This window comes from Phoenix dactylifera, chromosome 12 (assembly GCF_051530095.1).
Source record: "Phoenix dactylifera cultivar Ajwa chromosome 12, Ajwa_hap1_PhDact_Kaust_v1.1, whole genome shotgun sequence".
NCBI lineage: Eukaryota > Viridiplantae > Streptophyta > Magnoliopsida > Arecales > Arecaceae > Phoenix > Phoenix dactylifera.
Window position 1 is genome coordinate 3,118,736 of NC_143201.1, and position 18,914 is coordinate 3,137,649.

Genomic DNA, 18,914 nt, shown 5'->3' on the forward strand with positions numbered 1-18,914 from the left:
TTATTTATGTGGCTTATTTACACATTTTTCATGCTTATTGGAGGCAAACAAGCTGTAGATTTGGTTACCAACAATGTATCTAGTAATATAGGGAAAGTGACAGACAGTGAACTCATATATTTGATTATCACATAATAGTATCTTTGGAATGGAACTCCAATTGCCTTCACCCCTCTCTTTCTCTCTCTCTATATATATAGACATACATACTTGGTTACACTCCAGTAGATTTTCATTTATATCTAGTCAGATTTAGATGGAACAATGAAGATCCTACATTGATGATTCCAGCCATTGGATATAATCTACTATCTGTAAATTATTTACATATCAAAATCATATAATTTAGAAAGTTTTAGCTTATACATCAAATAATCAAAATTACACTATCTTAATAATATAAAATTATATATAATTTTTATCAACTGATACATAGGTTAGAGATTTTTAAATTATATAATTTTTAATGTACAAGCAATTTAGAGGTACTATATTATATCCAACAACTCAGATCATCGATGCAAAACTTCTATATCCCTATGTAGATCTGACCAGATCAGAGCGAAGAACTACTTATAGTCAAATCTCATCTCTCTCTCTCTCTCTCTCTCTCTCTCTCTCTCTCTCGCTATATATATAAGCATGTGTGCATGTATGTATGTATATGTATATGAAGAGAGAATAGCTTGTTCCTCACTTAGCCACTTGAGTGTAAGAAAGATTCCATCCTAGGTCATTGGAACCACAACCCAGTGATTTCACCACCTTTATTATTAGCTTGCAACTTCATGACGCACAAATGCATATGACTTACCCTTGTTCTACTTGTATACCTATCCCATTTTAGAATTAGGCATCTAATTGAATGTTGCAGTACTTTATCCACAATTAAGAGGCCACAGAGCTTTCTAAGTTATGTGCTATGACTTCCTCTTCTTCTATCATCTATCCCAAAAGAATGTAGGTCAATTGGCTTAATATTGATGAAACACAAACTTTATGATATGATGTGTTAGAGCTTAAAGATAAGTTAGTTAGCTGAGTTTGTATACATGGGCCAACATGCTCTACGACTCCCTCATTATGTCAATAGTCATTTAGCATATCATATCACTAAGATATGTCCTGTTTAATTTGTGACAACCGAGCTGCTCCCAATGAACATGGTTTCAAGTACGCTACTTTATGCGGAAGAGCTTAAAAAATAATAGGATAGAAGGTTACATGTGAGGGATGCCAAGGAACTAGGTAATTGGGTCAAGCCAATTCAAAATTTGGACATATGCTACCTTGGCCTGGCATGAGTGATATCCCTACTAACCATTGTCCAGGGCAAGATAGCTAAGCTTTGGCCCTATATATGTGCTATGGAGTCTTGACCCCTTACACAATAGCAAATCTAGTGTTGGTGTAGATATCTCACTATAGGGTGGGTGGGTGGGTCCACTTACATGAGACAGATATTTTATATAGTGACATATAGGTACTGTCACAAAAGATTAGTATTGATTTTATGGTCGAAAAAAATAAGCAAAAGAAATGCTTGGGTATGTTTACAAAGTGCTAATTGTATTAGTTGATAAAGTCATTGAGTGTCAATGCCATGTTGGTTGGGTCACTAGACTGGGCTTCCTCTTATCATATATTTTTTTTAAAGAAAAAATTTCAATCTAGGCAAGTAAGATAACTATTGGCGAGGATCCAAATTTATGGGAGAGTCTTGCTGGTATGTTTAAGTTCAAATACTCTTGGGCCTGAGATTGGATTGGAGAGTACTACCCTGTGAATTACAAGCTTCCATGTATGACACGACAACTGTGCTTGAGCGGACTCTATGTAGCACACAAATAGCATACACACAGATTTCCATGATTGGCGAACCAGACACAATCCTACCCTCGTGGGGTAGATTTTGCCTAACTAGTTTAGAGTTGTCGGTTGGTATGGATCTTCATTCTAAAATCAACAAAGGATACGAGGTGGGTATGGATAATTGCAATGCCTCCTTTGAACCCAACATGATTATATAAAAGCCTTCACCAATCTAACCCTCCGCACCCTTCACTTTTGATCCGGATGATTTGATTCTCTAGTCGCCTACTCACCTTGGCTGCTCATCCCCTCCCTTTTCAAACCCTAGCTGCACCCACTCTCCTTCCCAAGATCTCATGATTCGATGCCCTAGTTGTCCACACCCACTCTCCTTCTCTCCAAGATCTCATGCCCACTTGAGAGAATAAATAGTAGATTTTGAATGCAAATAGGTCATCCTCGTGGAATTCTTTGAGCCCTAGTCCCTTATCACCACAATTGTCGGCCTTGATATCGATACCCACAACTCTCTCGCTCAAGTAAGGTTTGATTCAATCGACAAGCATTGGATCCGTGCTGATTCTTTGCTATTAAGTTTTGGTCTTTTGGAAGTGTTGGATCCCTAATCTTGATTTTGATTTATAAGTTTCTTTCCTTAGATCTCCAATCACTAAGTTCTGACCTTTTTTCTCTAATTCAAAGGTAGACAAAAGTGATAAAAAATAATATCTAGAGAGAAAAGAGAACAAACCTACATCCTAACTACCAACTCTCTCTCTCTCTCTCTCTCTCTCTCTCTCTAATCAAAATCAAAACAAATCCAAAATGAAGGAGATTCGTGCATCACTCCTCAATCATCCCAAATTCCTCCCAAGTCCCCTCTATGGCTCCTCTTTACAATCCTCTCATAAAGAGCAATATTTTTTTTGTTGTTGTTTCTGTTATTCCTAAAAATTTGGTTTATTATGTTCTATGTCTTCGACTCTTGTTTTATTTAATGTTACATAAACTATTGAGATATGTTTTTATATTTTTATTTATTTATTTTATATGTATGATTTTTGTTTTGCAATTTCACCATCCGACCCATCCCAACCTGCCCCATTTAACTCTACTCGCCCTGCACCACTCTAAGGCAAGTATGGGAATGTGGTTTTTAATTGCAAAGCGAGCATAAGTAATAGCCTACCAAACCCCTACCCACCCCATTGTCATCTCTAGAATGGAGAGAATCTCAAATTGTCATGTTTACATGATTTTCCTAACATGTGATCAGAATCATGGTTCATAGTATTAAACTCCTAGGAAATGTGTAGTTCCACATAATTAGGTAGTAAGTGTTAATGCTTAAAGATGTCACACATTTGGCCACTAAAATCTACCTAACATACCATGTTGGAAGGTTTGTTGTTGGTTCAATGATTTGGAGTTGCCCTAATTTTGTGATAGTGGTGTCTTCGAACAATGGGTTGGTCAACTTGTCCACAATTGACATTCTAGTCGGTGGTTGACCTCTCTCCATATTGACCTTGTTTTCTCTCCTACAAGAACTTAGGAACTTTCCAAACATCTTTTCATATCCTAGTTTGTTTAATTTGTTATGATCTATATATGTTATGGGAAATGAACAAGGTGCTCATTTAGAATTGATTGCTTAATTCTGAAAGCCAACTCTGTCGAGTAATGCTAATGCTTGAATATTTATACTTCTTGAGGAAATATTTTGCATTCTGCATTTATCACCATCGGTATAGCTAAAGGCCGAAACTAAGGTATTAAAGGTTTAGGAGGCAAATAATGGTGTTAGTCTCACCAATTCTAGCCCAGCAAATGCATGATTCATATTACATCATTCAATCTGACTATAGTATATAAAATTTTTGTCCTCAAGTGGTTTCTCTTTTCCTAACATTAGGGGTGCAAATGGATCGGGTCAGATCGGGTCATGAGTGATTCCGACCCAACTTGGTTTCTTGTTCGGATCCTAATGTTGAACTCAGACTCAATCCAATAGAAGATCGGATCGAGTCGGGTTGGATCTATTGCTAAAATTTTTGACCCAACAGGTCATTCAGGTCGGGTTGAGTCCATGTAGAATCCGATCCCAACCCAAAAAAATTAAGTTCGGGATGGGTCCAAATGAATCTGAAAGAGTATGACTAAACAATATTTTGATTAAAATCAAGGGTAGTAATTAAATTCAGTCAACTAAGATTAAGCAACAAATAGCTTGTCAAACTAAGGACCAGATGTCAATTATGCCTAATCAATCACCCCCACTTTAATGTCTTAACAACTCACTTTCTGATAGGTGGATATTGGTGAATTTGCAGATGCATCTAGAACCTTCTATTAGATGCATCATTAAATATATGGCCTATAAAAGCATCCAATGGCCTTGAAGCATGGCACATAAACCATAAGTCTTACAAAGAGCCATAGATCCAAAGCCATATGAACCCAACGCTATCCATATGTGGGCATTGGCATGCCCATAGCACACCAGAGAGAGCGTAATTCAAGCCTTAACACCTTTGATAGTAGCTCTCTTGTCCAATACCATCTATACCTAAAGAGCTCACCATTTGGAAGGCCACCACTCTCGATCCTTTATGGAGTGGTCTCCGGTGGAAGAGGAACAAGTGCATAGGATGGAGAAGAAGTAGAGGTGTTGCAATCGGAGGTGGCTTCACGCTGTGGCTTCAGGAGGGGAGAAAGGTCGAATGAAGGTCTCTGCAGATGAGGAAAATGTTGACAGGTCGCAGACAAGAGGGGTGGCACGGTGTCTAGAAGGACGCTGAACGAAAGATTTATTAGTTCTTCTTTCTCATTGTTCGACCAGTCCTTTGGCCGGAAGAGACTTAGGGGAGCAGTGAGGAGAAATAAAAGTGAATTTCTATTACAAGATTTACTAGGGTCTTTGATGATACTGTTAGAAGTAGTCTAGAATCTTCATATGCTTATGCTTCTTGGAAGAGCGCCTTGGATGTAATTCAAATGGGTCAAGTGGAGTCGAGTCGGTTCTAAATTCAATAAACTCAGATCTGACCCAAAAAATAGAACAGGTCCAATTTTAATTAGAACCTGACTCGGCCCTACGGATCCTCCAAAAAGGGTCGGATAGGGTCTAAACAGATCGGGTCGGACTGGGTCACGGGTTAACTCGACCTATTTGCAGCCTTACCAGCCATAGAAAGGTTTCTCTTTTGAGAACTAATTATTCCAAACATCAATCATCTCAGATAAAAGGAAAAATCCAGATATCAAGAAAAGGTAGCTACAATAGGTTTGTCAATTGATCCAAGTAGCTTGAGTTTGGCTTAAAATAAGCTCAAACTAGACTTGGTTTGAATGTGATTGAACTAAGCTTTCACAAGCTCAATATTAATTTTGAATGGAGTCTAGAAAAACCCAGCATAATAAGTTTCAGCTTGATGAGGCTAAAAACTAGTTAATATATTATAATATATTAGTTGGAATATAATTGATCATTTAATTTAATCCAACAAATGACTTTTGGTTCAGTTAGCATCTGGTCGTTCATGAATCATGCTAATCTCAATTTAATCTTCATTCAACTTAAATTGATTCCAATTCAAACCAAAAGTTATCAAACCAATGCTCGAGTTCCGCGCAGTCTGAAACTAGAGTCAATTACACTTGACAAGATAACAAACAAACAGACATTTGAGCTCAAAATTAAGTTCAAGTGAGCTTGATCAGACCAAGGCTGGATCAAGGTTGTCTCAATTACACCTCAAGCCACAAATATAAATATTTGGCTTATGTTTAAGTAGCTTATGGCGATACAAGTTTAAGCATTCATGAGAAAACATTTTTCTTCATTTTGTTTGTTTTCCAACGTGAGAAGTTGTTTCTTTTATAACACAATATTTACAATCAAGATATCAACAACAATATAATCTCATGATAATAAGCCTCCTTTGAACTGCTATTCACCATTGTAACAGTTATAATAACAATTATATGCTCAAATCACACTGTTCATCAGATAAAAAATTACTTTTCAGCAATTATAAAGATTTAAGCACTAAAATACCATAGACTTGAATGACCATGAAAAGATGAGAAGCATGACATGCCATTCATGATGAATCGAATCTTTGGCGGATTTAGCAAATCAGAGCATTTGATTAATTATTCTTTATTGAATTTTGAATATAACATGCTGATCATAGAAGGTAGCCAATAGCAGTATTTCGCCCATTTTGTAGAAGTATTTGCTCAACCTTTTTAATTTAAATTACATCTTAGATACTTTAAATATCAAGTGTAATAAATTAAACCAATATCACAAAGATCATATGCATAAATTGCTCCTGGATTTTTTTTTTATAAAAAAAATCTGATATCTTAAGCTGAACTGCCTGAACACTCTATTACTAATTCTATACGTTTTTTTTTTTGCCTATATATTTTAGTATTATCGATTGATTACTGATGAACATCATTACTTTACATTCATTTTCGTTGAAGTACCACACAAAGTTAATTACCTTGTAAAATTTAAGGTTGTCACATAATTCCTGAAAAACAGACTTCTATAAAATCATTGGGATAGATCATCTTATCTGATATATATTTGATTGGAGGTAGGATAACCTCCTCTCCTTCAAAGCCAAGGCCACTAACCTTGAGTAGATCGACTAGATGGCAATACGTGAACTAGTACCAAAAATTTTAAAGCTTATTTTGACATTTTAGTTGGGGACGTCCCGGATACGTTAGCATTCTCAGTCTAGTTGCTTCAAGCAGTGGGAAAATCATGTGGCAAAGCCTTTTATGAACGAAACCAGTCTCCCCATAGAATATCTTCTTTTTTTTTTTTTGGTAATTCTTCTGCATTGGTTAATACTTGGAAAATTTAATTAGGGATCAACGTACCAGTTGGAAGTACTAATTCGTATATTTGAAAATTCTACTTTAAGCAAAATCATTTAGACAAGGAATCTGACCATGTTCCTAATATAATAGTGAAGTTTCTTAAGCTAGGAAAAGATGTACCCTAATGTCATCATATCATAAAACGTCCAAATAAATCCCTTTCAGGACGGAGGTTGCAAATAATATGACTTTTTACATTTCCTTCACGGTTTTCTTTATTGAAAAATATGATTAAGAATTAATAAAACTGAAGCAGAAGTCCATGGATTTGGAAGAAAAATATTTTTTTATTGAATAAATCCAAATGAGTAATATGCCATGAATAATCAGTTAGGTTATTGAATATATGATTAAAGGAATGATTTGATACCAAGGGAAGGCGGCTATAAATGAAAGTTGGTGAAGTCTGGAACTGGAGTTATCTGAAGATATTTAATTTCATGAAAATGATTTGGAATACTTTGAAGCATGATGGGTCAGTCATAACTTTGGTCACTCTGGGGAAGTTAATGATTCGCTGTACAATCTCCATAACATCAACAGACCAAAAACTCTAACTTCCATGGCTTTTCCATGGCAGATAGAGGCAAGAACCTTTCATATGAATCTTGACATGGTTCATGACAGCATGCTTGCAAGTAAAATTGCGAGACGATTCTTTTGGCATCCACAAGACCATCAGTCTTTTCATGCATTTATAAGCAAGCATGAATGTTGGCTTTCACGTTTCTCAACAAGAAATGAAGTGCTGTTGTCTGTCAGCAAAGGATCTAGTAGTTGTGGTCAAAAACTGACAGACTGCAGACATGAAGCATGCACATGAGTTAACCTTAACTAGGTCAGTGCGATTAAATACTAATATTATCTATAATATTACAAATTAGGTCTTAATTTTGTTTCCATATTTTGCCATGCTCAAGACAGCAAGGAAAACACACACAGTTCCATAATTTGTGCTGTTAGAAGATGATAGTGGAATCCCTAGATCTTCGGATCTGGTTTCCTAAAAAAAAATAGAAAATGATAATGGAAAAAATATACAGATTTATATCATTGACAACAAAAACATTAATCCAATCCTTGTTTTCTATTTTTTTTAAAAAGAAATATTAACATATATATTCAAGATAAGTGAAATATGGAATAGAAAATTGGAAGTATCATAGGAGAAAGTAGTATAGGTGATTATAAATATGGAGGACAAAACCAGAAGCTGATACGCCAATTGCTTGGGCCTAACAAAGTAAAGGAAAAAATTGATGCATACAGCCTCTCTCTCTCTCTCTCTCTCTCGGTCTAAATGTTTGAGGAAAATTTGTATGTTTGTATTGCCTGTAAGGAGCCTGAGGTTTAGAATCTGAAGCCTGAGAGATCAACAGTGAAGGAGTTATTTAGCTAAAGCTTTCCACTGTCATGTACTTATGGTAATAAAGAACCTTTTAGAGATATCATGAAATAAATGATACAGGTTATTAATCTCTTAAAAGGACTGTATTGGAAGAACAAATTATTATAAATGATACAGGTTATTAACCTCTTAAAAGGAGTGTATTGGAAGAATAAATTGTTTTAATTCCTTCCCTCTCTCTCTCTCTCTCTCTCTCTCTCTCTCTCTCTCTCTCTCTCTCTCATCAGAAAGCAATCCCCAACCGCTGTCCTCAGAAAAAGGCTTTTGCTATGCTTCCCACAATGCCAAACAAGAAGAAACAGTGGCTTCCTTTGTGGTTGATTAGGAAAGAAGAATATAGAGGGAAATAGACATATTTCTTTCGGAAATAAATCATTGCTAGAACCCAATTCATCAAAGAGAAGGCCACAACTAACATCACCGTATTCTTTTGTATGTGTGCAGAAAAAGAGTACTACAGACCACACTATACTTCTTGCAACCACTCCTACAGCACTATCATTGGCTGTTATAACTCTATCTACCATAAAACAACATTTAAACAAAAAAACAAAGAACCCAGCCAAATAAAGCACTGTGTCTAGCAACCACCCCACAGCTACGTGACATGACAATCTTCCAACCTCATACTATTCCAAATAGAAAATCCAACGAAACTATAAAACACATACACGCACAAACAGAAAGATCAATGTGCAAAGCTTACTACATCTGCACCCAAAAAGCAAGAGCAGGAGAGCCTTCAAGGCCATGCACAGAAACATACGCTTGGGAGTAACCGTAAACATGATATACATTCAATGAACCACATAAAATCGTCTGTTAAACATAGAGAACAACGGCTAGTACGCCAACCTTTTAGAGAGTCCTCCACACACAGAGATCACACAGACTGTCACAATATAACTAGAAAGAAATCTTACTGCAAACTAAATAGCTTACTAATTAAACACTGATAATGGTATCATCCCGGAGCCCGAATGAGCGTCCGCGGCAGCCATGATCACCTGGTGGTCTCCGCCGGCCTCCGAGGCCGGCATCACCAGAGGAGCATGGAGGTGAAGCGGGCGCCCGCCACTCAGCGAATTCAAGTCGGGCTCCAGCCGACGGTGGGTGATGGCAGGAGCCGTCGCTGGAGCCGGCAGCTGCGAGCCATGACCCTGCTGCGAGGGAGAGGTTCGCTTTCTTTTCTTTTTCTCGTAGGCGATCCCCCTTGCCTTGGCCTGGCTGTCCCTGACCTCCCGGAGGTAGAGCCGGACAGCGCGGGCCCCGAAGGGGTTGGCCTCCGGCTGGCCGCCGTTCTCCTCGAAGGCGGCGCGGAGGCGGCCGATGAGCGCGTCGAGGCTGCCCCAGGCCTGCCGGAGGGGGCACGGGCACGGCGCCGGGGGGTGCGGGTGGCCGAAGAATGGGCATCCAACGGCGTGCACTTTGGTCTTGCCAAACTGGTCCAGGTAGCGGAGGAACTCGAGCACGTGGGCGCCGCTGCACCGGGAGAGTGCGAGCGGCGGCCGGTGGTTCCGGAGGTACTGGCCGAAGGTGTTCCAGTCCCGGCGCTTCTGGGACTCATACCGGCTCAGCCGCAACCCACCGTCAGGGGCGGATGAATTGGCCGAGCTGTCGGTCTTGGAGCTCCCTCCGGCCGACAACATACTTCAATGGTTCTCGGTTAAATCGAATACTGATTGTAGCTGCTGCTGCTGCTGATGCTGATGGTGGAGGCTTCTGCTAGGAATTCAGTAATCCATGTCTTTGGTTTTGGGGTTGGTCACTCTGATCAATGAGAACTGAGAACTGTTCAGTGCAACCTACCAAGAGAAAAAAGAATTTATTTATTTCGTTTCAATAAAACTGAGATCAGGCTAGGAGTTCCTGATCAAAGAAATTAAGGGTTTCTGCTCAGATTTGAAGAGATCAATATGTAGGAAGAAAACAAAAGGGCTTTCAGACAGAGAAGCTAAAGAAAGAAGAGAAGGTCTTGGGTTCTGGGATATCCCAGTGGACAGACCCTAGGGTTCAGCTTACTTGCTCGGATCTAGGAGATCTACTTAAGTGCAAGCTTCCAAATAAAGGGCTGGTTTTCTCTTAGCTCAGATCATCTAGTAGCTTCCAAGGTAAAATGGTTTTCTTCTCAAGTACTCTCTGAGGGTCTAAATAAATATAAAAAAAAAATAACGAAACCTTTTAAACACAGAAGCTAAAGAAGGAAGATCAGGAGGATCTATGGAATTTATTTATGAGTGACTACTAAAAAAAGGCTAGGCTTTCCCTAACTAAAATCTATCTTTAGTTTCCAAGCTGAGATGGTCTTCTTTGCTGAACCCTGTATATATCTATATATGAAGGAAGAATTAAAGCAGGGCCTTTTTTATAGTACTTACTTGATATCCACACTTCCGAGCCTAGAGACAGAAGAAAAGAAGCTCAAATCATGAGATCTCCCAAGCCCTTCCAAGCTTTTCGGTGCAAATAGGAAGCCGGTAAGCTAAAAAAAAGAGACGGGCCTGTGGAGAATGGCCAAGAGCTTTCTGGGAGGGAAGAAGAAATGGGCAGTGACAATGGGGATATATGGAGATAGAGGGTTGCGAAAGGGACACGCAATAAAGAGCTGGTAGGTGCAATAGGAGAGGTGGGATGAAAAGAGGCTCAAGGCATGAGGTCTCCAGAATCCACTCAAGTTTTCTGGGCCTCAGGACGATATGGGTACAAGTCTACAGCACGAGAGCAAGAAGTAATGGGTTAGAGTGAGGCACCAAGAAGAGATGGGAACTCAAAGCACAATGAGATGGACACAATACATAGAGGGAATATATGGAAGTGGAAGGAGACACAATAAATGAGAGATTACATATTTTACACTCAGTATTTATTACATCAAATGGTAGAAGGAAACTTTCAAATTTAAGTAAAAGAAATTTAGAAGAGCACGGAAGAATAACAAGTAGAGAGCAAAGAGCCAAAAGAGTTCGGAAGGGAAAGAACTGCTGTGCATAGTATTTGATTGATTGGTTAAGAGGGGAGAAAGAGAGAGAGAGAGTGTGGGTGGGAGAGAAGAAAGGAAAGGGAGGAAAAGGCAGACAAAAGGTAGGCCCCATAACGTAGACACCCACCTCGCTTGTGTGATGGCAGTCTGACGATTTGGCCTTATAACTCCACAAAACGTCGCTTCAGAGCCTTATCTGCTCTCCTTCCCCCCCTTGAAATCGCCTCATTTCCTCGGCCTTCCCCCTCCAATTCCTCGGCTTCCCCTAATGCTTCCATAATCCATTTGCTTAATCTAAAGTTTGCTGCTAACCACGCTCCTAAGTTACATCAGTTGACTGTTCTTTCCATTATTAGATACAGTTAGGACATCTCCACTAGATATAACTATAGACAATGTTTAGATTACATAATGGGCATATGTATGCATGTCATACACCAAAGTATATGTATATATTCATATGTTACGAAAACAATGGAGGAGTTACATAAAAATACTAACAAATTCTCAATTCTTTTTATTGTCTATATAATTATAGTACGCTAGCATTGAGCATGTGCATCAAGGAGAGCATGTTTTTGGAATAATCAAGTTTTTTTTTCTAATCGAATCGCTTTTTCTTTAGGATAGCTAATGATTTGCGTTACAATGGTTATGTGAGGTTATTATAATAAAATACAATCATAGGCTAGATAAATTCAATCTTAGTTTTCTGCACCCAAAAAGAAACTTGGTTTTATTGAAAAAAATTATATTTCTTCTCAGGCATCCATTGTCTCAAGGCATACGCAACGAAACATAAAAGGGTTATTATATGCACTTAAGTTAATTATATAGCCATTGTTTAGACATCTTGGGATGCATGCGTACTCTGTAACCCATGGGAATGGTTCAGTATTATATAAGGCTAAAAATGGATCTAATTTTAATTGGATATCGGTATTATCTGGATTTGTTGCCCAAGGTGACAATCCAAGAGGGGGGGGGTGAATTGGATTCTTTTAAACTTTTGGTGCTTTTAAAAACTTTCTTAGTTAAGTGCGGTAGATGCTTTCTTAGGCTATTTGAGTGAGTTATGCTAATGCAATATAGAAGATAAAGCAAGAGAAAATAGAGGCACAAGCACAATGCAAACACCACAATATATAGTGGTTCGGTGCTCTCCTTAGCACCTACGTCCACTCCCCAAGCGTACCCTTGGGATTTCACTATAATCACGCGGATTACAGTTAGATTATTTTCCGGGCTCACAATCCAAAAACCTTGTTGGTTTTACGGGATCACCAACGAACCTATACAACTTTGGTTTTCCGGGTTCACCAAAAACCTTGTTGGTTTTGCGGGCTCACCAACGAACCTATACAACTTTGGTTTTCCGGGTTCACCAAAAATCTTTGTTGGTTTTGCGGGCTTACCAACGAACCTTTGTTGGTTTTGCGGGCTTACCAACGAACCTTTACAAAGTGTTTAAACAAATGAAAATAAAAGATTTAACTCCTAAATGAGCATATAAGACAATATGAACAATAAGAAGAGTTAGAAAGAAATTATCGCTTTGAAGTTCGCTTGCTCTTCTTTGCCAAGAATGCTTCACTCTTCAAAGGGGGGAAGGAGCTCTTGATGCCTCTTTGAATGTGCTCAATCCCTTTCTTTGATTCTTGGATGAAGCTCTTGATGAAGAAGATTAGGGCTCTTTTGGTTTTCTTGTGTATGCTTTGATATTCCACTCAAAAAGTTGTTTCTCTCTGATGAATAGTGCCCTTTAAATAGCCTCCCACCTTCTTTGGTCAAGCCCCATCCGTCAGATTTGAAAAACTAGCCGTTACAAGCCTTGGAAAAGACAAAAAGTACATCTGCAGAACTAGCCGTTACTGTTCAGCCCGTGGTTGGGTCGGCTCAACCTGTCCTTGGGTCGACCCAACTTGGCCTTGGGTCGACTCAAACATTCCTTGGGTCGACCCTCTCAGAGAACACAGAAACATGAATTTCAAACTTCCTTCACTTGGGTCGACCCAACCATTCTTTGGGTCGACTCAAACTTCACTTGGGTCGACTCAACTTCTTCTTGGGTCGACCCTCTCAGTAATCCCAGAAGACCATTTTCTGTCTGTCTTTCTGTCTTCCATTTGGGTCGACCCTCTCAGGGTTTGGGTCGACTCAAAGTTTACTTGGGTCGACTCAACTTCTTCTTGGGTCGACCCTCTCAGTAATTCCAGAGAACCAATTTCTGTCTGTCTTTCTGTCTTGCCTTTGGGTCGACCCTCTCAGGGTTTGGGTTGACTCAAGCTTGGGTCGACTCAACCACTGTGTGGGTCGACCCTCTCAGTGAATCCAGAGAACATTTTTCCTTTGTGTTTTGAGGTTCTTTGGAGGTTGGGTCGACTCATGCTTACCTTGGGTCGACCCAACTCACTGTTCATTTGTGCTGTTTTTGCAGGAGTGTGCCAGATGATTCTTTGAAGTGCCGGGGTCGACCCAATCAACCTATGGGTCGACTCAATTCACACTTTGCTGCAATCTCAAGGTTAGATCCATCCAAATGAACAAGACCATATATATACTTTCAATTAAGCATATGTACTGAGAGTAATGAACTTATAAATGAAGTATCAATTTAACTTATAGCATGCTTTAAATAATTGCTTGTTAATCATCAAAATAACACCATCATCCTCAATCTCCCCCTTTTTGATGATTACAAAATAAAGAGTATAAGCCTATTGATACTTGTCTTTAAAATCAGTTTATAAAAGGGATTGGATTTCAGAATTTCAGCTTTTCATATATATAAGTGAAACCTCCCCCTATATCATTAAAAATTTGCCAATTTGACTTTTTGAATGGCTCCCCCTTTCATTTATAATTCATTAGCAATGAAACTTCAAAAATTTGAGATAATAAATGAGTTTCAGCTTATGTATCGGGGTGCGAGAGGTGCGTGCCAAATTCTGAATTTATATGTGCCAAATTCTGAATCTTGATAGAAATTTTTGATTTTGTGATTTTCATTGTTGCAAATTGCTCCCCCTTAGATATGTAATCTTTCTTATATGATTTTTAATTTGTTTGCCCATTTATTTCTCTTTTATTTTCATAAACTTCTTTACTCACTCTTTCTCACAAAATTAATACTCTTTCCTTCTCTTCTCCTTTATATACACTCTTTCCTACTCTTTCCTTCTCTTCTCCTTTATATACACTCTTTCCTTCTCTTCTCCCTTATATACACTCTTTCCTAAATTAATACTCTTTCTCTTCTCTTCTCTCTTATATACACTCTTTCCTAAATTAATACTCTTTCCTTCTCTTCTCCCCCTTTTTGTTATCATCAAAAACATATATGGGAAAAGATGCAATAAAGAACAAGCTTTAGACTTCATTGATCAAAATAGGAACATTTTTCATACATTAATTCCCAAAATAAGTACAATGTTCCTCAATCAAGATTTAAAGATATGAAGGAAAAACAAGATACATATATATAAGAAAAGGCAAGATACATATGAGAACTAGATTTCTAGCCTAGGCTCTAAACATAGATGCTAAAATCAGCCTAGGGGGAATCTAATGGCTGGGATCTAGTCCTCATCCGCCTAGCATACGTGGCGAGGGGAGGTCGAGTCTGGTGTGACTGGGTCTGGCGTGGAGCACGTCGAGCTGGATGACTCTGTGCCGATATCTCTGACTCAGCAGCCTGTGGCACAGATGGTCCATGTGTCTCTCTCTCTCTCCGGAGTGCTCCAATCTGCTGCCTCAGATCACTGATATCAGCAGACATGACATCCAAGCGGGCGTCCAATCGGCTCGTGAGCCCGTCAGTAATAGTCCTCGCCTGAGCTGTCATGAGCTCTGTCAACCTGCTCCAGAAGTCATCCGTATCTGTCGGAGGAGCAGATGACGATGGTCCAGCCTCTGAGGGTGCAGTGGGAAGATCCATAGGCTCCTCATCCTCACCCTCTGGTGCCTCTCCCTCTGGTGCCTCACCCTGAATGCCTGCACCAGTATGTATCCACTGCCCGTTCACTTTCTCATAACCCATGCGTATGAGTGACCGTGCAGTGTACGTGTCTGTGGGTTGCAGATTCTTGAATGCTTCCTCCTCGAGAGGTAACCCATGCTGACGGAAGATTAATGTAAGTATCATACCATAAGGTAATGATACCCTGTTGCTGCTTATTACCTTTCTCATTTGCCTCAATATCATGGCCGGAAGATTTAGGGGAATCCCCCTAATCATGCACTCCATAACTGCAAGATCTCGTTCTGAGATGAGATCGAATCTCCCGGTCTTCAGAAATAAAATCCTATTTACCATATTAAGCAACAACCTCATTTCGGCGGAAAGAGAGCTAGCTATTACCTTTTGAGAGAAATCGAAGTTCTCATTTTCCATGATCAGCTGAAGAGCTCTCATTTTGTTATCTGATCTTTCCGGAATAGCTCCCGTGCAAGGTAGGTGTAGAAGCTCACTCAAGCTCTCCTCGGATACACGGATCCGAATCCCTCTAACATCTGAAACAAGCCCTCCCATACCAGTCTTGAGGAAGGCGTAGAACTCTTGGACTAACCCGGGGTAAATCACCACATCAAGGGAGCAAAGATACTCCCATCCTTGTCTTTGGATCCATTCCCAAATTCGAAATCCTTCTTGGTTGAAAAACTCCGAATGGATCCTTCTTCCGGTAGTAACCGGCCTCCCCGCAAATCTTGCAAGAAGCACTGAGGGGGAAGGAGGAGGAGGGACCTCCGCACGTGCCTCACGTCGTGGAGACACGGAAGAAGGCTCGGTAGGGCGCCTTTCCTCTTGTTGGACTCGGCTCACTCTTCCGGATCTCTTGGCTACGGCTCGTTTGGGACCCATTTCTCCAAGATCTTAAAGAAATCTACTGTTTGGAGGAGTCTAGTGGAGATTGGAGAGTGGGGACCAAGCTTTTCGGAAGGAGACAAAGGGCAAACAGTGCCCTAGATAAGCTCTCGGGCCCCCTTTTAACAGTGGGGTCCCGACGTTGGGTCGACTCAAGAATTTTCTTGGGTCGACTCAACGTTGGGTCGACCCTTGTTCTGGGTTGGGTCGACCCAAGTGCAGAACTTGGTTTTCTCTCCCTTTTTGCTTCTAAAAAGTTTTCCTCGCTTTTAATCCTTGTAAGCTCCTTATGGGACATTGATACATGAGTAAGAAATTTATAGACAACAGATTTGACTCATGTTTCATGGGATTTTTGAAGTTAGAAGAATGTATCGTGAGACTACTAACTTCCTTTCATATTCATTCAATAAAAGGATCACATATACCTAATTCTCTTCTGAGCGTACAGAATCTATCTTCACTCAGTGGTTTTGTAAATATATCGGCCAATTAGTTTTCTGTGCATATATGCTCAATGCGTACATTTCCATTTTGCACATGATCCCTAATGAAATGGTACCTTATTTCTATGTGTTTGGCCTTAGAGTGCTGAACTGGATTTTTAGTGAGATTGATAGCACTCGTATTGTCACACTTAATAGGAATATTTTCTAGTTTAACTCCATAGTCCTCTAGTTGTTGCTTGAGCCATAATACTTGAACACAACAACTACCAGCAGCTATGTATTCAGCTTCGGCTGTGGATAGTGCTACTGAATTCTGCTTTTTACTAAACCATGATACTAAATTGTTTCCTAAGAATTGGCATGTGCCACTTGTGCTCTTTCTATCTAATTTGCATCCGGCAAAATCTGCATCTGAGTATGCAAGCAAATCTAGACATGAGTCTCTCGAGTACCATAACCCAATGGTGGTGGTTCCTCTTAAATATCTAAGGATCCTCTTAACTGCACTTAAATGTGACTCCTTAGGATCCGATTGATATCTAGCACATATCCCTACACTAAATACAATGTCGGGTCTACTAGCCGTAAGATAGAGCAAGGATCCAATTAGTCCTCTATAGAGCTTAATATCTACACTTTTCCCTTTTTCATCCTTGTCTAGCTTATTAGTGGGATTCATTGGAGTGCCAATTCCCTTATGATTTTCATTCCCAAACTTCTTTAGTATTTCCTTTGTATACTTAGTTTGATGAATGAAAATGCCTTCCTTGGTTTGTTTGATTTGTAATCCTAGAAAGAAACTTAGTTCTCCCATCAAACTCATCTCAAATTCTCCATGCATTAGATCAGCAAATTCTTTGCATAGAGTATCATTAGTGGCACCAAAGATTATGTCATCTACATATATTTGTACCACTAATAGATTTTTGTCCTTTCTTTTGATAAATAAAGTTTTATCTACATTTCCTCTACAAAAATCATTTTCAAGCAGAAATTTACTTAGTCTATCATACCAAGCCCTAGGTGCTTGCTTTAAACCATATAATGCCTTATGTAATTTAAACACATGATTTGGCAATTCATGATTTTCAAATCCTGGAGGTTGTTCTACATATACTTCCTCCTCAATAATACCATTTAAAAATGCACTCTTCACATCCATTTGATATAATTTAAAATCCATAAAACATGCAAATGCTAGAAGTAATCTTATAGCTTCTAATCTAGCTACTGGAGCAAATGTCTCATCATAATCTGTTCCTTCTTCCTGATTGTATCCTTTAGCTACAAGTCTAGCCTTATTTCTTATAACTACTCCATTTTCATCTAATTTATTTCTAAATACCCATTTTGTTCCAATTATTGACTTATGCTTTGGTCTTTCAGTTAATGTCCATACATTACTTCTTTTAAATTGATTTAATTCCTCTTGCATGGCATTTATCCAGTTAGTATCTTTTTCAGCTTCTTCATAAGTTTTAGGTTCTAATTGTGAGACAAAAGCAAGATAATCATTTAAATTTCTAAGAGAAGATCGAGTTCTTACCCTTTGAGATGGATCACCAATAATTAAGTCTTTGGGATGTCCATGTGCATACCTCCATTCTTTTGGCACATCTTGGGGTTGTGGTGGCACGCAATCTTCTCCCTTATCTTGATTTGGCACATCATCAATTTTTAACTTCTCAAAGTCGATAATTCCTGTATCATCATCAACAAAGTTTTCTTTCCTAGCAGACTCACTATCAGACTCATCAAATATGATATTGACCGACTCTTCCACTACTAGGGTTCTTTTATTGAATACTCTGTATGCCTTGCTAGATGTGGAGTATCCTAAGAAGATACCTTCATCTGACTTGGCATCAAATTTACTTAAGTCCTCCTTGCCATTATTTAAAATAAAACATCTACACCCAAACACTTTAAAATATTTTGCAGTTGGTTTCTTATTCTTCCAAAGTTCATAAGGAGTTTTCTTAGTTATAGGTCGTATTAAAACTCGATTTAAAATATGGCAAGAGGTGTTTATAGCTTCAGCCCAAAAGTACTTTGGAAGATTTGACTCGCACAACATTGTGCGTGCCATTTCTGCCAATGTCCTATTTTTCCTTTCAACAACCCCATTTTGTTGAGGCGTTCTAGGTGCTGAAAATTGATGTGATATTCCATTTACAGTGCAAAATTCCTCGAAGTGTTGATTTTCAAATTCCGTGCCATGATCACTTCGAATTGCTATCAATGTAAGTTTCTTTTCATTTATTATTTTATTATATAGTTTCAAGAATTCAGAAAATGCTTCATTCTTATGTGCCAAAAATGAAACCCATGTATACCTTGAAAAGTCATCAACAATAACTAGTCCATATTTCTTTCCTCCTAGACTTGTAGTTCTAGTAGGTCCAAATAAATCCATATGTATGAGTTCAAATGGTCTAGTTGTTGATACTACATTTTTAGATTTGAAGGATGATCTAGTTTGTTTTCCTAGAGAAC

General features: G+C 38.9%; 1 protein-coding gene across 3 annotated transcripts; it reads right to left on the reverse strand.

Moving 5' to 3' along the window:
* Nucleotides 1-8,900: 8,900 nt before the first annotated feature.
* On the reverse strand, nt 8,901-11,084 carry LOC103719616 (protein G1-like1). 3 transcript variants are annotated; one of them, XM_008808942.6, is made up of 2 exons: nt 10,504-11,084; nt 8,901-9,930 (listed from the first exon to the last, which is right to left on the reverse strand). In XM_008808942.6, exon 2 carries the CDS (start codon nt 9,772-9,774, stop codon nt 9,067-9,069), a length of 708 nt encoding a protein of 235 aa, XP_008807164.4. In that variant the 5' UTR covers nt 9,775-9,930; nt 10,504-11,084; the 3' UTR covers nt 8,901-9,066. The 3 variants fall into 3 exon arrangements, with proteins under 3 accessions (XP_008807164.4, XP_038985696.3, XP_008807165.4); XM_039129768.3 differs by having other exon boundaries at nt 8,901-9,895; nt 10,504-11,074; XM_008808943.6 differs by having other exon boundaries at nt 8,901-9,909; nt 10,504-11,073.
* Nucleotides 11,085-18,914: the final 7,830 nt, after the last annotated feature.

Coding starts and splice junctions, on each gene's coding strand:
- LOC103719616 (XM_008808942.6), bottom strand. CDS start 9,774: ATGTTGTCGGCCGGAGGGAGCTCCAAGACCGACAGCTCGGCCAATTCA.